We start from the raw sequence: 15843 nt of genomic DNA, 5'->3' as shown, positions 1-15843 counted from the left end.
TATATTCTTCTGTGTACCTGCTTCATCTATTATTTCCAGGTTTTAGCCGAGGGTGGGAATTGTGGTGCTGGAATTGAAGGCACAAGATGGATGTACGAGGAGCTACACTTACACTCCCTGTCCAGAAATTTGAAATGTGAACTGGCTGCACCATTGTTGTGATGGCAGTGCTTCCATTTAACATGTTTCCTTAATCTCTGATGACATATTGTGGTCATTTTATGACTTAATACATTTCCTTCATACAGTTCCTTAAATGGCTTTAAAAAAAAAACTGGCCCTGTTTCATTACACTTTACACCTGAATGAAACTTACCACCCAAGATATAGCCAGCCTGTTTTAGCACCTGGTGAGATTAAATGTGCCACAGATCAGTGTTCTGACCAGAACAACAAATAACCCGCCAAGCAGATGAGCTAATAAGGTCACTCCGCTCGTCAGCTTGTGTGCGGTAGATTACAGTAGTGTTTAGAAGGGAAAGATGGCTGGGGGGAGTGGCCTGGACCTAATCCCATTAAAGCATTTGAGTCGTCTTCACTGAGCTGATTAGGTTAATGTTCCGTCATCCTCAGCCGCTAAGCCAACTAATAGGAAATGTCTGGCCGATAGTGGAGGCCACAGCATGGTGCAACAGATTGGACACAGATTTACAAGAGCTTGAAGTTTGGGAGTGGGAACTTGATCAAATTGTTGTGGCTGCGCCAAAGTGTTAGGATAATGCCCTGTCTGACAATGTCCAGCTGCTTGGACGCTTAAAAGCAAAGAAGTATTCATCTTTCAAATGGTTTATCTGCTGACATTACTGACAGCTTGTCAATGGTAATCATTTTACAATGGGGGCAAAACATTTAGCTTAATGCCATAGATCTTTCAGCTGGTCTATCATTACAAACTTAGGGCCTATCCACATGGAAACGGATGTCGGTGAATAGTATTGCCATTGCTTCCACACGGAAACATTTTAGGAGACCTGAATCTGTCCCCACGGTCCCGAGGGAAAAGTTCAAAACGGCATTCTTGCGATGATGTCATAGTTCTACCTCTCTCTTGTTGTCATTATTGTTTGACAGTGTTGCCATTTACTGTCAAAGAAAAATAACTAAAACAAGCCTGAAGAGACACTAGATATCTAGAATATCTATAGCTAGAACACATCCTGTCCTCATCGAGTTCAGACAGAAGAAAAACAAGTTGAAGATTAACTGTGAAACTGAATCGTAAAATAGGCGGTGGTGAAAACAAAACCTGTTTTCACATACACTATTTTTACTCCAATGAACAAAACAGATGAGTGATTGTTCTACACAGTCAGCTGCTCTGCACATCCACAGCTCGTTCTTGTCTGTGTTCCTCTCTCTTTCTCTGTAAGTGTGTCTACAGTCAGATCAACTCTCTGCCCGTAGATTTAGACGAAGCTCACTTGTGTGGCAGAACTGGCAATTTCCTTCTTGGAAAGTAGTTTATGCCAGAAAGTCGTGGACATATTAAGCTAAAATGATCTAAGAACAGAAAATGAATACATGGAATTTCCAAACTCCGGATCTGGAACTGGTACCAGGCAACTAGTTTCATGTGGGAATTCATTTTGATTTAAAAATACCACACCAAGACACTGGACGTTTTAAATCAGCTGTGCCTGCCACTGTTTATACAACTATGACTATGTAAAAATGCTGCCTGGTCTTTATAATCATAGAAGTTGGGAATTGCAGAGTTTATTTCTGCAGAGAAATAAAAGTGGAATCATTTAAATGTCCGGGATCAAGTGGTTGAGTCACAGTGAGGCCAGGGCTTCTTTTTTTTCCCCTTTTATCTCAGTCTGAGTCACATTTCAGTGTTTTCCTATCTTTTCAGCAAACACATGGAGGACAGGGGTTTCACTGCCATTACAGTAACTGCTTCTATTGACTCCTCAACACACAATGGCTTGATATCTTGTTCACAGGAAACACTGGATAGCTGATTTGAATGACAACACAAAAAACACACACCAAATGGGAAGTTTCCCACCACCTCCAGCAGGTCCTGGGTGGAGAGGAGGGCAAATATTGATTGGGCACCGTGCGTTTCTCTGGAGTCACCCCAGCAGATGTTTTTCTTTGGCAGGTTCCACTGCCTTGTTTATTTTAAATTGCTCCGTCATTCGTTCGAGGTCAAAGGCCCCAAAATGGAGTGTGTGAGAAGGTGGGAGAGAGAGAAGAGGGTGAGAGGGGAATATGATTTTTCCTCTGGCTTGTGGGCCAAAGGGCAGTGGGGCTAATGAGGAAGGAGCAGGGAGTCATGTGCTCTTGCCTGTTCACACAGTTACTCCCCAGAGTTAAATTTTAACCCCAGTTTTCAAATTCCTTTACACTTAAGCTCATGCAGTTAACACAGCACATACACACTCTTTCATCTTATCAAACTGGGGTCAAACTCAGGGAATGTACAAAATAAAACATTGAACGCCAGCGGCTATTTCTACACATTTATAGTTTTCTAAATCTTTGGTTGTAATTTACACTTAGCTCTCTGTTGTGGGGATGATGACTAACTTAATTGTCATCGTTTTTTTTATTACTGTGTCATAAGCCCAGCCCAGAGTAGAACATACATAACAAGTTATGTTAAAGTTAAATAAACCTTCCTAGTGTTTTTCCAAGCTTTAAAAGACATAAACGTATTGATGTTACTTAACTTAAACATCCATATAATTGAAAGCATGACTTTAAAGTTTAAAATCTCTGCTAAAGAGATGTCACATGAATCCCTTCATGAAAGCACGTCTGTCTGTGATGTGCCATGATTTCATCGTGTCTCTCATGTCTCCTGTGTTTGTGAACAGAAAAAGCTGCATTTTCATTCTTCAAATATAAGTTAAAGTTGAATCATTTTATAAATATCTTGAATTGGCTATGTATGACTGTTTTTGAGTGCATTAAATGTATATGATCTGGTATCTGGAAGCACAACATGTGAAAAGTGAATTTCCTGGTCATGTCAGAAGAGCATATCAACTTAATGGACCTAAAAACACACAAGACAAATCATGTGGTTGTCCTTATCAGGGACTCATGCGAGCTAATGTTTATGCTCCGTTAACCAGAAGAAAGAGTTGATGATCTTGTATTAAGAAACTATCTAGACATTCACTCAGTATAAGTAGTGAAAGTAGTTTAAATGCAGAACATGTTTATTTGTGATGTGAATCCAAGCTTCCAACATTACTGCTGCAGTGAAAAAGCTTGAACAAAAAAAAATTACAAAAAATTACAAAAAATAGCAACCATTTTTTTTTTATTATTAACTAAACCTAAAGAGAAATGTAAGCAGAGTCCGGCTGAGGCAGTGGGTTGAGGTCGGTATGTTCACATTTCTATCAGTATGTGCATGCTGTGTTCAGGGGAGAGTAAGTGAACATTCATCTGCTTCACTTTGCACTGACGGTTGAGAAAATGTATAGACTCCGCCACAGTCGACTTCATGCTGAGAGCAGCTGCATTCCTGACCTGCAGTTCAAAGAGCAACACACACACACACACACACACACACACGTGTTTGTTCTGCTAGTCTTTTTGGGACACCACATTGACTTCAATCACTTCCATATTTTGACAGCCAAAACAAAGTGTTATCCTAACCTAAACCATAACCAGTTAATGCGCAAGCACAATCACAAATCAAATCAGAACTGAGCTTCTGCCTCATGAGGACCTTGTCAGGACCTACTGCTTATGCCAGAAAAGGTCTTAAAGGGTAGCATATAAAAGGTACACACACTCACCTACTAACACCCAGATATGCATGTTTGCACAAAGACAAATGGGGTTCAAATACAAAACTCTGCAGCTGCAACGGCAGCAAAGCCATGAACACTCCTTTTGTGATCTCACTACAAACCTACAGAAAATACAGGCACACGAGACGGGAGAAAGGTCTGCGATGTGACTAAATGTCACACTCACCGTTATTATTGACTTTCCTCATGTCTTGAAGCTTCAAAAGCAGCGAGGCTCGTCTTCCCTGTTACTCTGTCAACATTTTGGTTAAATAGCATTAACTCTATGATGAACACAACTGCAACACAAGCATCACACAGCCTGGCTTGTTAAACAGCAACATTTCTAAATATACATATTAAATAATAGTTGTTGTATCTTGAGTGTATTGGATCATTTTTCAGTGCATTTTGATGAACACATGCCAAAGTAAACGGCCTCAAAAGTCGTACCTGCAATAGTTGGTGCCTCCAGGAAAGTATTTTGCCATGATCACACTAACCATTGTGGTGAGACAAAACCAAAACCTAAATAATACACATCTTCCCCCAACCAGGGACTCACAAATCATATTTGACCTCATTAGGTCCAGGAAAAGATCTTAAAAAGATAACCTGCATACACTCTTAAAAACACAAACAGCAGACTCACATGGTCATCTTCTGTAAAGAAAGTATAAGGATTACATTATACGATCATCAATCAACCAGTGTGACTCCATCACCGGTTCTACGGTCTAAGCTCGATTAAACTGCTAAACTATCTAGTGTAAAGTCTGTCTAGTGATCACTAAAACCTGCCACGTATCTCTAAAGTGTCCGTATACAAGCATTTCTTTTTTATCTTCAAAAGGTTTTTTGCCCCTCCTCCTCGCAGCAGGATCATGTTTCACATTGTTCTCATTCACCTAAACTGATCTGAGAGCCATTACAACACATACAGTATGAACGTATGACAGTTAAGCTCAGACTTAATTTACACCCTACACACCTCTACACATATTCAAAGTTGCTGTTGAAAAAAACACTACTCCACATGGTCTGACATCTGCAAATACACATAGACAGAGGCTTAAAAGAAAGCACTAATTCAACTTACAGCAGCTTAGCTTGGCCTCTCATAACCTCTTAACCAAACAAAAGGCCTAACCATGCACAATGAGTCTCAGTGTGACGGATGTGGGCTAAAGTTGCCTTATGCTCACATTTAGGAGGCTGAATTAACCCCATTGACAAAACGTGTGCAACAGGATTCCTGCCAACTCTTTATCAGATCTTTAACTTTGTGTTCCTTTGATAGTTGCACATTTTTAGAGAGAGAGAGAGAGAGAGTTCCGAGGGACAACACGTTTTGTCATTCGGTGGGAATTCCTGTAAAACCCAGTGATGACCAAACAGTTTTTGGTACATAAAGGTTCCTATAGGCACGTATGCTTGTAAGCAGTAGTGTATACTTCCTCTGTGGGTAGTCTCTGCTGCGTTTGGAAGCCTGTTATTGGAAACCTTGGTCTCAGGCTCTGATTGTTTATTTTGTCCTCCCTTTTTTGTGGAGATCTTCACATGACAGTGCTGTTGGTATGACAGACAAAGCAGGCCAGAGATTCCACAGCAGCATTGCCTGCTGCCACGACGATAGAGGACTTACACTGGGAATTATTCAAAAGTTTCAAAACACACTCACACTGTGAAGTCCTACACTGCATTAGTTTATACCTTGATTAATGTACTTAATCTAAACCAAAGGAACATTCTTCTTGTTTTATAACACAAGATCACATAAGCAGTTGTACAGTGTTTAAAAAAAAGAAGCCAGTCTCCTGTGAATTACGTGTGTGTATGATTAGCTTGCAGCAAATGTTTTAATTAATGCTGCACGGATTGTTTTGAGGTATTTTTAAATCAAGATACTGAGTAAAAGGCTCTTAATGTGTTAGCAAAATCCTCTTTGACAGTGTATTTCATTTGTGGTTAATCGTCTGTGGCTTAGATTTAGAGAGAGTAGACAAAGACAGTGGACAGTGTTTTATACTTGGGATATGACCAAACATTAACTTTACAAACATTTCACCAGAACAATGACCTTTCTCAAGTCATTTCTCGAGTGTCTGTGTTGCATAAACCCACTATAGACAGAGACAGGAAATCAGGACATAATACCAGGTTACGATGAATAAAATATAGGCGACTAAAACAAGTTAATTTCAGTGTTAGGAAAAGACTGTGGTTGCAGTGAATACAGATGCAATAAGGCACTGTAGGCAATAATAACACACCATTTTAGAAATAGCCTAAAAGAGTAAAAAAGTATTTTCCAATTTTCACCAGCCTTTTTTCATCCGTCGTCCAACTGATACTAAATCACTCCTGTTACAACGTGCACACAAACATACGGCCAACACCACCCAGGACCCAGCAGTTCATCACCGAGACCTTTTGATTCCTTCTCACTGACCTGTGAGTGTGTGCAGCAGGTGTGAAAAGGAGCCGGTGGCGTATCATATGACCTTTTTGACAAGTTGCTCAACAACAGCAGGCACTCCCTGTTATTAGTGGGTCAACAAAGTCGGAGGAAGTCTTACGGATTAGAGCCGAGTGGAGAGCATGTGCGCGAGTGCCATGCACTCGCTGTTCGTCAACCAGAGGCCGCCACCCCTCTTTGTCTCATGGCAGTGTTGAGGTTAACTAGCCCTTGCTCCCGGGCTGGCCCGAGGTCAGGGGGGGAACCAGGCAGCCAGTCAGGCATTCTTTCTGTGTGTGTGCATGTGTGTGTGTGTGTGTGTGTGTGTGTGTGTGTGTGTGCGTGCACATGACTGCAGCCCACTCTGTGCTCTTTGACTCCTCTGGCCTTATAAGGGATCCAGCGCCATGGCAACGGCAGGGCTTGAATAGCAGTGTCAAATCCCTCAGCACACAGACACAGCTCACTCTCTCTAAAGGAGGGAATGAGGCAGAGACACACACACACACACACACACACAACACACAGAGAGAGAGGGAGAGAGAGAGAAAGGATCAAGAGGAGCTGGAGAGGAGTCTATCTCTGAGCTGCTCTCTCCACTGCAGTGTCTGGCTTTCACTAAAAGGTCTGTGACCATGTTTTTCCTGCTCTTGTTTGCCTAATTTATTCCTGCGAGGGCCAGCAGAAAGAAAGGCGGAAAGAAAAGGCAGAATAGTAAAGAGTGCAACTGTACACCGTGACTCGCTGAGAGGGAATGCAGAGAGGTTCTGGCCTCTGGTTGTTTCTAGTGGATGGACAAGCACTGACAAAACAAGAGAAGGGGGGAGAGAGGCAACACTTTGAGGAGCTTTGATCAAAAGAGAGAAGCAACTGAGACCGAGGAGATTGTTCAACTCTGCTTTTGTTTTGGCTTGTTTTCTTTTTCTGCGACATCTGAGCCACTGACACCACAGACTCTGAGAAGTTGGAAGAGACACAAGAAAACATAATTTCACCACAAACAACACAAGGGCAGGACTTCTTTGATGAACTCTGTTGCTGCAACAACAATACATATTCTTGGAGGGAAGTAGGAGTGGATTGTCTTTCGCAGCACACTCCTCGTTTTAATACCAAGTGTGGAACCACTGTCTACGCGTGCTTATTTTCAGGGCACGAAGGTGTTCCAGAGCCAAAAACAACAGGAGTGTGTAAAAACCAAAGTCACACTCAGATGTTGTCCTAACTGCCGTTTTTTTGGGAAGTGTGTGCAAACATTTCCAAAGCGATATAACTCTTCTTCCTTGCTATAACTTCTTAAAGAGCCTTGACATGTCAAGAGTGCGTCTGGACTAGAACTGCCTCAGATTAGCAGATAACACCTCAGTACTGCAGGAACTGGTTGAACTAGTTTACAAGTTGGAGGAGAGGGCAGGGCAGTTTAACCCTGCCTGAAGGGGAGCTGTGTTTTTTTTCCTCCCAGTTGCTTGTCCTTTTTGGAGAAAGTCATGCGCCGAGTGTGAGGGGCTGACCTTCTTTCTTATTTGAGCAGTGACTCTTGTTTTGTCCCTCACCACTGTGCTCAGGGATAGGTGAGGTGATTTTTTTTCTTTTTTCCTCGGGAGACAGAGAGGGAAAGTAAAGAGGGAGAGAGAGAGAGAGAGAGAGAGTAATTTATTGTTTCCTGTGAAAAGAGCAAAGCTGCACCCTTTTCTCCTGCCTGAACTCTGAACCACTACATGTGTGTCTGAAGTTTTCTCAGACCTTGGGAGCCATTGATCAGAGGTCAGTGCAGAAAACAGAGGGGTGAAAGACAAGAACACAGAGCGGAGGGATTAAAGAAGAGACAGAAAGACCTCCAGGTCAGTCTAAGCAGACGGCAAAGTGGAGTAAGGTCAACACCGTGGAGCCTGGGACATCTTTTCATCACATTTCTGGACCAAACTTGCTTTGAATTACAAACGTGGAGCCACTGTCTTTACGTCTGGGAACAATTTTTACACTTGGAGGGTAGTTGGGAGCTGGGGGACCAGGGGGACCAGGCGGGTCCATGTATGATCAAGTCACAGGACTGCACGTCTCAGAAAATATGGCCATGGTGAGCGGGGGATGGGGCAACCCTAATGGGGACACTAATGGACTGGGGGAGAAGGCTTACCTGAAGAGAGAGGAAGAGGAGGGATCGCCCCAGGCTGGGAGCAGCGACGTGGACGTCGGTGATGAGGACAAGACCTGCGTGGTGGACTGCGTGGTGTGCGGGGACAAGTCCAGCGGGAAGCACTACGGTGTGTTCACCTGCGAGGGCTGCAAGAGCTTCTTCAAGAGGAGCATCAGACGAAACCTCAGCTACTCCTGCAGGTGAGGACCGATGAGAGATTCAGATTCATGTCATACTTTGTTTGGGTTTAGTGAGTTTAACAGGCTCTTTTCATGACTCAAAACTACTTATAAATGTTAATTAATAGATGGGACAACATTTATCACAACATTTTTATTTGTGAGTCAACATTGGGAAGACACACAAGTATATGCTGCTGTACGAACATTAATTAACAGTGTAATTAGTTAAGAGTGTAATGAAACATGTCTTGACTTAGTTGTTGACAGATGGTCTGTGTTAATGAATACTTCAAATGTCCTTAAATTAGCAAACAGCTAAGTTATGGTGTGTTGTATTGAGTTTTCAGAAGAAAAGTTAAAATCTTCTTTTCTTTCTTTCCACAAGCCATTAAATAGGCATTCACATTCATGAGGGAAACAGCAGATGATTTGTTCCAACCTTGAATGTGTCTCACATGCAGTTCTAGAAAACAAATAAGAGAAATGAAAGCCCTGAAGGTCAGTCATGTGAGGATGGATTGCCTCAGAAGGTCAACATTCCCATTACTTTTACCACAGGAACACAATGTCGCAACACACTTCTCTACTCTGACTCACAGAGCGCTCAGCTACTGAATATAGTCATTTCTTCCCCATAATAATGCACCACGTCTGAGTTGAAGGTGTCTTTGTGTGTCAGTTTGAAATGTTGGCAGAACAGTGTGTGTCTGTGTAGAGCTGATGATTTACAAAGGTCACAGCCTTGATAGCTTTTCAGCTCACACATCACAGGGTCAGTGGTGGTGGTGGTGGTGGTGGTGACCTCACTTTATTCATGGGAATATTTAATTTAGTTTCCAGATTACTGTGAAATACTAGAATGTGTTTTTTGTTCCCTTGGTGCAGATCAAATCGAGAATGCCAAATCGACCAGCATCACCGCAACCAGTGCCAATACTGTCGGCTGAAGAAGTGTTTCCGAGTTGGGATGCGCAAAGAAGGTATCAAAAGCCTTTTGTTCACGTCCACAGCAGGTGAAAGGGTTTTTAAGGGTTAGTGTGTAAACTGATTAATGAGGGAAGAAATCTATGAGTGACTCATGTCACATTAGCCGCCAATCTAAGGTTACTGCTGAATATCAAAATGTCTTATGTTAACAAAGGGTCAAATTATTGTGCACAGTAATAGGGATGCCCCAACTTTATAGCCATCTTTGTGCTTGACAGAGCGTTTTTGCATTATTCAGCTCATGGTTTTGGTTTTAAAGCTCACAATTTTATTGTTTTGGTTTACTCACTCGCCACAAATGCCACTTCCTTCTGTAACAGGCAGCAGTTTTTAGTGTAAAAGGGCTCTAAAATAAACCACTGTATACACTACCTGCTCAACAGCCCATGCACGTAAGTGCCTATGCAACAAGGATAAAGATCTCCAAGAGGAACTCACCCTATAATTGTCAACTATTGCTATATACTCACAATAGATTGATTTTTTCTTTATGAAGTTAGATTAATGTTAATAAATATTCATGTTAGACAATACAATATATAAGCATGGGAAATAAACAAGAAACAACAAAAAAAAAGAAATGAAAATACTCATATTATACTGTGACACATTATTTTCATCAATAATGTATCACAGGAATAAACAGATTAACACAGTACAGAGAACGGCAGGGGATCTAACTCTAATTTAGCATTAACTGAAAATATCAAATTTGGAGCAAGAAGTCAGAGCTTTTAGAATTTTGTGTTACAGGAAATAAGGTAAAATAAAATTTAAAAAAACATAATTTACAGCACGGGTCTCAATGTCCTTTGGCTCTACACCTACTATAAAATTATAATTAGAAACTAGCTCATGACCAACAGTGAACAATATTTTTAGAATAAAAAAAACATTAGTTTACATTTATCACATTAAATTCAATAATATTACATACAGTATACGGTTGTCTAGATTGCTTACATGTAATTGTTGATATAATTTACATTTAGCATCCATTTATGTGTCAACTATATTTAATATAAAGCACACTTTTTCTTTGAAATTGCGTGTAATATCATCCTGGATATATTAATAGCAAAATCATGATGGATTATAAGGATATAATTAGAATTTTCAAATCACTAAACAGTTAACTAGATGTTCACTAATTTCATTAATTATTTTTTTAGGGGGTTGTCAACATTTTACACAATTTTCTGACATTTTTCAGACCAATCAGATTAATTACATGTGAAAATGAATCGCTCAATTAAACCAGTTATAAAGTTAGCATTGTAAACAAACAAAAAATAAAAAAGAAAGGAAAGAAAAGAAAGGGAGCATGATTTAAAGTGTCAGTTTGCTGTTTTCCATGCCACTGACAGAAAGCTGCCTGCATCATAAATAGTATATATACTATTATATAAATACTTCTCAAATATTGCCCAGAGAAATGTGCAGTTGGAAAAGCAAACAGCCAACTCATCATCATCATCAAAACCCACAACCAACCATTAACAGAAAAATAGATATAGAAAAAACATAATAAAAACATTGCCCCAAATGTTGACAACGCTCAGTGCATGCTCACAGGCAAACCTGCACACGGATCTTAGTATGACATTCTCACTTGCATTTCAGCGTATGATATTGCACTTAATTCTTAATTCTTATTTCTATTATTGCTCCATAACAGATAGGTGTGTAAATAATAAGTTTGTCTTGTTATTTGAAGGTTAAGGATATAATTATAATAATAATGTGTTGTGTTTACGGTGACTAAAAATCTAAATATGTAAGTTTAAGGAGTGTAATGTACACAATGGCATGTAAAAAACACTCCAAAATCTATTAAATAAGGAGAAACTATAGTCATGAAATGTCATGGTGGTTAACAACAAATTGTTGGAAAACAAACACAAATTATTCAGAAACGGACACAAACAGACAACAGAAATGCATATTTTACAGAGAAAGCACTTTTGAAAGAGAGAGCGAGAGAGAGAGAGAGAGAGAAAACAATGACATTCACCAGAGAGTGATCCAAGAACAATATTTATACTGTCAACCACAGAATGTTTTCACCCTGGTGCTTGACTCCCTGCAGCTGTTGTGCTTCAGGGACAAGAGGGCAACTGGTGGCCTCCATGTTTGATCTGTGTAACAGGAAAAACACAAGATTATTTTGGTTAAAGAAAACCCTACAGTGTTTTAGGTGGAAATTTCAGTTTCTAATTTTCTTGATTCCAGCATAGTTGTTTTAGGACTATGAACCATTTGGTCTGGTGCTTATTTTCATTTCAGCAACGACACTCTTAATATCACACACACACCACAGTATATTTCAGTGTTTTAATTTACTTATTTATTTAGTCAGTATAGAGTCTCTGTTGACAGTGACGTCTGTAATTGTATTCTAGCGTAACCCGGCCCTGCATGTATTTCAGTCTGTGTCAGGGGATACCACATAACGTGCACAGAGGTTATATTAGGCCTGGTTATTAATGAACTGTGCTGACCACGGCCGTGACGCAGGCAACACTGTTTCCACATTACCTGTAAATGTCAAGTTCACCTTTAACCCCATCAGGGAAAAACTGCCACGTTGACAGTTTCAGTGGGCAGATTTCTTTGGGGGTGGGGGGGGGGAAGCAGGAACATTATTCACTACTATTGATTAATATTTGATTCACTTGCAAACAGAGGGCACCTCTCTATTAGTGCATTAAATATTTAATTCCTAAACAATTTTATTGAAATGTGAACCATAGTATCAATCAAATTTGAACAGAAATTTGTACCGTACAAGAGCAAATGTGTTTTGCTGTTGAATTATTGTACAAAACTGGAATGATATAATATAATACAATACACAGGTTTTAATGTCACATTTTCTTATAACATTTTGTTGCTGTAGGTAAATGTTCCTACTATACTATACTACTATCTTTTTTTTGTCACACATTTTGGCTTTAACAAAACCCTCCCCAAAATAACTGACTGTACATGTCATACAAGTGTAATAATGACAGTCCTTACACATCTTTTGTGTAGTTCCATTTTTCTACTTGCTTCATGAAAACATGATTGTATCTCTGTGGAGTGAAAGGTCAGTGCACAGGAAGCATTTGCAACAATCAGATTCTCACATGTCCTGTTCCTCCTCCTGCAGCTGTCCAGAGAGGTCGGGTCCCTCCGACTCACCCAGGGATCAGTCCAAACTCGCTGGCAGGCGGGGTTGCAGGTGCCGGGCCAGGTCACATTGGGGCCGATTATTTCAACGGGCAGCCGGTCTCAGATCTCATCTCCCAGCTCCTGCGGGCCGAGCCGTATCCCAGCAGCCGTTACGGGCCTCCCTACAGCCAGACACAGATGCAGGCGTCTGTAAGCGGAGCATCCGTCATGGGCATCGACAGCATCTGTGAGCTGGCCGCGCGCCTCCTCTTTAGCACTATTGAATGGGCCAGAAACATCCCATATTTTCCAGAGCTGCCCGTTTCAGAACAGGTCAGTTAAAAAATATATATATATCTGTACATATATTTATATATATGTATATATATATATATATATATATATATATATATATATATATATATATATATATATATATATATATATATATATATATACATATATATATACATGTTTTTTGTTCCTTTTTTGAAAACCAGGTCAGTTTCAATGCAGTTTCTAAGTAAAATTATACTTGTATTTTAAGTCTTTTCCCAAGTTGTTCTAAAATCATACCTTCTAATACTAGTACTTTAAATGTACCCAGTAGTTCAGTTTAAACACAGATTACAGGTGCATCTGACATTGTACATATTTAATGTACTTGAATCAAACTGCTGTGTTTGTGGGTGCAATGTGCAAATGCCTGTTGAGACTCACTACTTTAACGCTCACATCCATAACTTTGCTTTTGAAACATTGTTTATGTTGTTTGTTCAGATTCTCTTAACGTCATCTGGACATACATCAGTGATTATAGTCTGTCTGGGGAAAGAAAATTCAGTGTATTTGTAGTCTGGAAAACTGTTTCCATGAGCAGGCTACACTGCAGTACGTACATCTTGATACATTCCCCAAACTCTGTAACACAGTGGCGGAGTTTGAGGGCTTTGAGGACAGCAATAAAATTGTCTAATATTATCATAATAATCTCCACCAGCACCAGAAAATTAACCCATTAGGTCCAAATAAAATGATTGGTGGCGTTAAATACAGTATTGTGACAAACAAATGACAGACATTCAGCGACCCTTTGCTCACTTGCAATTGTTCCTCCAGGTGGCGCTGCTGAGGCTGAGCTGGAGTGAGCTCTTCATCCTGAACGCTGCTCAGTCTGCTCTGCCTCTACACATGGCTCCTCTGCTGGCAGCAGCTGGTTTCCACTCATCGCCCATGTCCGCTGAGCGTGTGGTGTCCTTCATGGACCAGGTCAGGGTTTTCCAGGACCAGGTGGACAAGCTGAACAGACTACAGGTGGACTCGGCCGAGTACAGCTGCCTCAAAGCCATAGCATTGTTTTCACCTGGTGAGTACAAGTCAGTTATTCTACACAAAGTCAATCTGAGCGATGAGAACTGGTGGACTCTACTGTTTCTGTATGTCAGACCAAAATAAATCTGTGTATGAATGTGTGATGTTTGTTTCTGGGTTCAGAGACCAAGCCCAAAACATGACACACCTGTACAACTGCAAGCTCAATGTTCAACAAACTAAAGTGAACATTTTTGATGTAGTTTTTTCATTAGTGAACGTTTACAATTACAAGGCAGACATTGTAATACACAGACTAAGGCTGTTTCTTCCTGTTTCTAGTCTGCATTTTAATGTAAGCAAACTCTATGTCTAATCTTCACATAAGTCCCTAAAATAAAGCAAAACAGCAAGTTGGTCCCCTTGGTCCATCCCGGGATTGAACCGTTCAAAAATGACTAATTCAATGTAAATGTAAACAATGTAAATATGTAAAAGTAGAGCAACAGAAACATTAACATTGTGACATTATACTCTGTCTGTTTGTCTTTCAGATGCTTGTGGACTGACTGACCCGGCTCACGTGGAGTCCCTGCAGGAGAAGGCCCAGGTTGCCCTGACTGAGTACGAAAGAATGCAGTACCCCAACCAGCCTCAGCGCTTCGGCCGCTTACTGCTGCGTCTCCCTGCTCTGCGCGCCGTGCCGGCTAACCTCATCTCCCAGCTCTTCTTCATGCGGCTGGTGGGCAAGACGCCCATCGAGACGCTGATCCGAGACATGCAGCTATCGGGGAGCTCCATCAGCTGGCCGTACGTACCGGGACAGTAAACCCCCAGCAACTCCAGAGTAAGATGGACTGAGATCAGATGGGAGAGGATACAAAAGATTAGAAACAAATACAACCTGAATGTTTTGAATACAACCTGGGAACATGTTTGAGTGTAAAGGTCAGTTTTTCCCTCATTGGCCCCCATAAAGTTGGTGTTACTAACACCAAAGCTGCTTTCAGGGAAACCATTTTTTTTGTTTTTTTTGTTTTTTTCCGCACTTGACAGTTTTCTATGACTTTTATCTGATCGCTCTTTGTCTTATTCTGGACATCAAACAGGGCTTTCATTTAAAAGCAGACTCTTACATGAGGCCGTGTGCCTGTACTACCTCCTCCCATATCACCTCATATGTGATTCCGTTTGAACCCAGGCCTGTGCATTCTCCCCCTCTGCTCTGTTTCTCAATCAACATGAAGCCATAGCAGTGCCACTTTTACGTTGTCACAGCTGGGACGTGGTGTTCAGGCTGTGTCATGTTTGTGATGTGATACCAAATGTATTCTGGAAGACTGCAAATAATCGAAAACAAAGATGAGGCGTGAGCACTGCACTATGTGCTGTACATACGCCTCAAATACTTTGCATGTCATGTGCTGAAAGGAGTAGCTCAACATTTTATGCCGCTTTTCCACTACACGGTCCCTTTAATGAACTGATTCTAATGATTCAGTATCACCAAAAACAACTGCTTTCCAAGTCACTAGTCACTAGTTTGTGTGTGTCCCGTGTAAAACGAAGTCACAGCAGTTTCATGCAGCTGTGCAGTGATGACTCCACCCACGTTGAGGAGGTACTATAGTAATGGAAAACGGACTGAACCGGATAGAGTCGAGCTGTGCCGTGCCGAGGCGAGGCGTGCCAGGACCATGTAGTGGAAAAGCGGTAGAAAAGCAGCCAATCTTTTAGAATAGAATAGAATAGAATAGAAAATACTTTATTCTATTCTATTCTATTCTAAAAGATTGGCTGCTTTTCTTTCAAAGAAAAGTCCACCTCACAGCAACTTGTAATGGAACATGCTTC

General features: G+C 40.9%; 1 protein-coding gene across 1 annotated transcript; it reads left to right on the top strand.

Moving 5' to 3' along the window:
* Window positions 1-6666: 6666 nt before the first annotated feature.
* On the top strand, window positions 6667-15490 carry nr2f6b (nuclear receptor subfamily 2, group F, member 6b). The gene is made up of 5 exons (XM_044043660.1): window positions 6667-8553; window positions 9421-9515; window positions 12677-13011; window positions 13798-14044; window positions 14544-15490. The coding sequence occupies exons 1-5, from the start codon at window positions 8246-8248 to the stop codon at window positions 14816-14818; spliced, it is 1260 nt and encodes a 419-aa protein (XP_043899595.1). The 5' UTR covers window positions 6667-8245; the 3' UTR covers window positions 14819-15490.
* The last annotated feature ends 353 nt before the right edge of the window (window positions 15491-15843 follow it).

This window comes from Solea senegalensis, linkage group LG14 (genome assembly GCF_019176455.1).
Source record: "Solea senegalensis isolate Sse05_10M linkage group LG14, IFAPA_SoseM_1, whole genome shotgun sequence".
Classification (NCBI taxonomy): Eukaryota; Metazoa; Chordata; class Actinopteri; order Pleuronectiformes; family Soleidae; genus Solea; species Solea senegalensis.
This window is presented reverse-complemented; position numbering and strand designations above follow the sequence as displayed.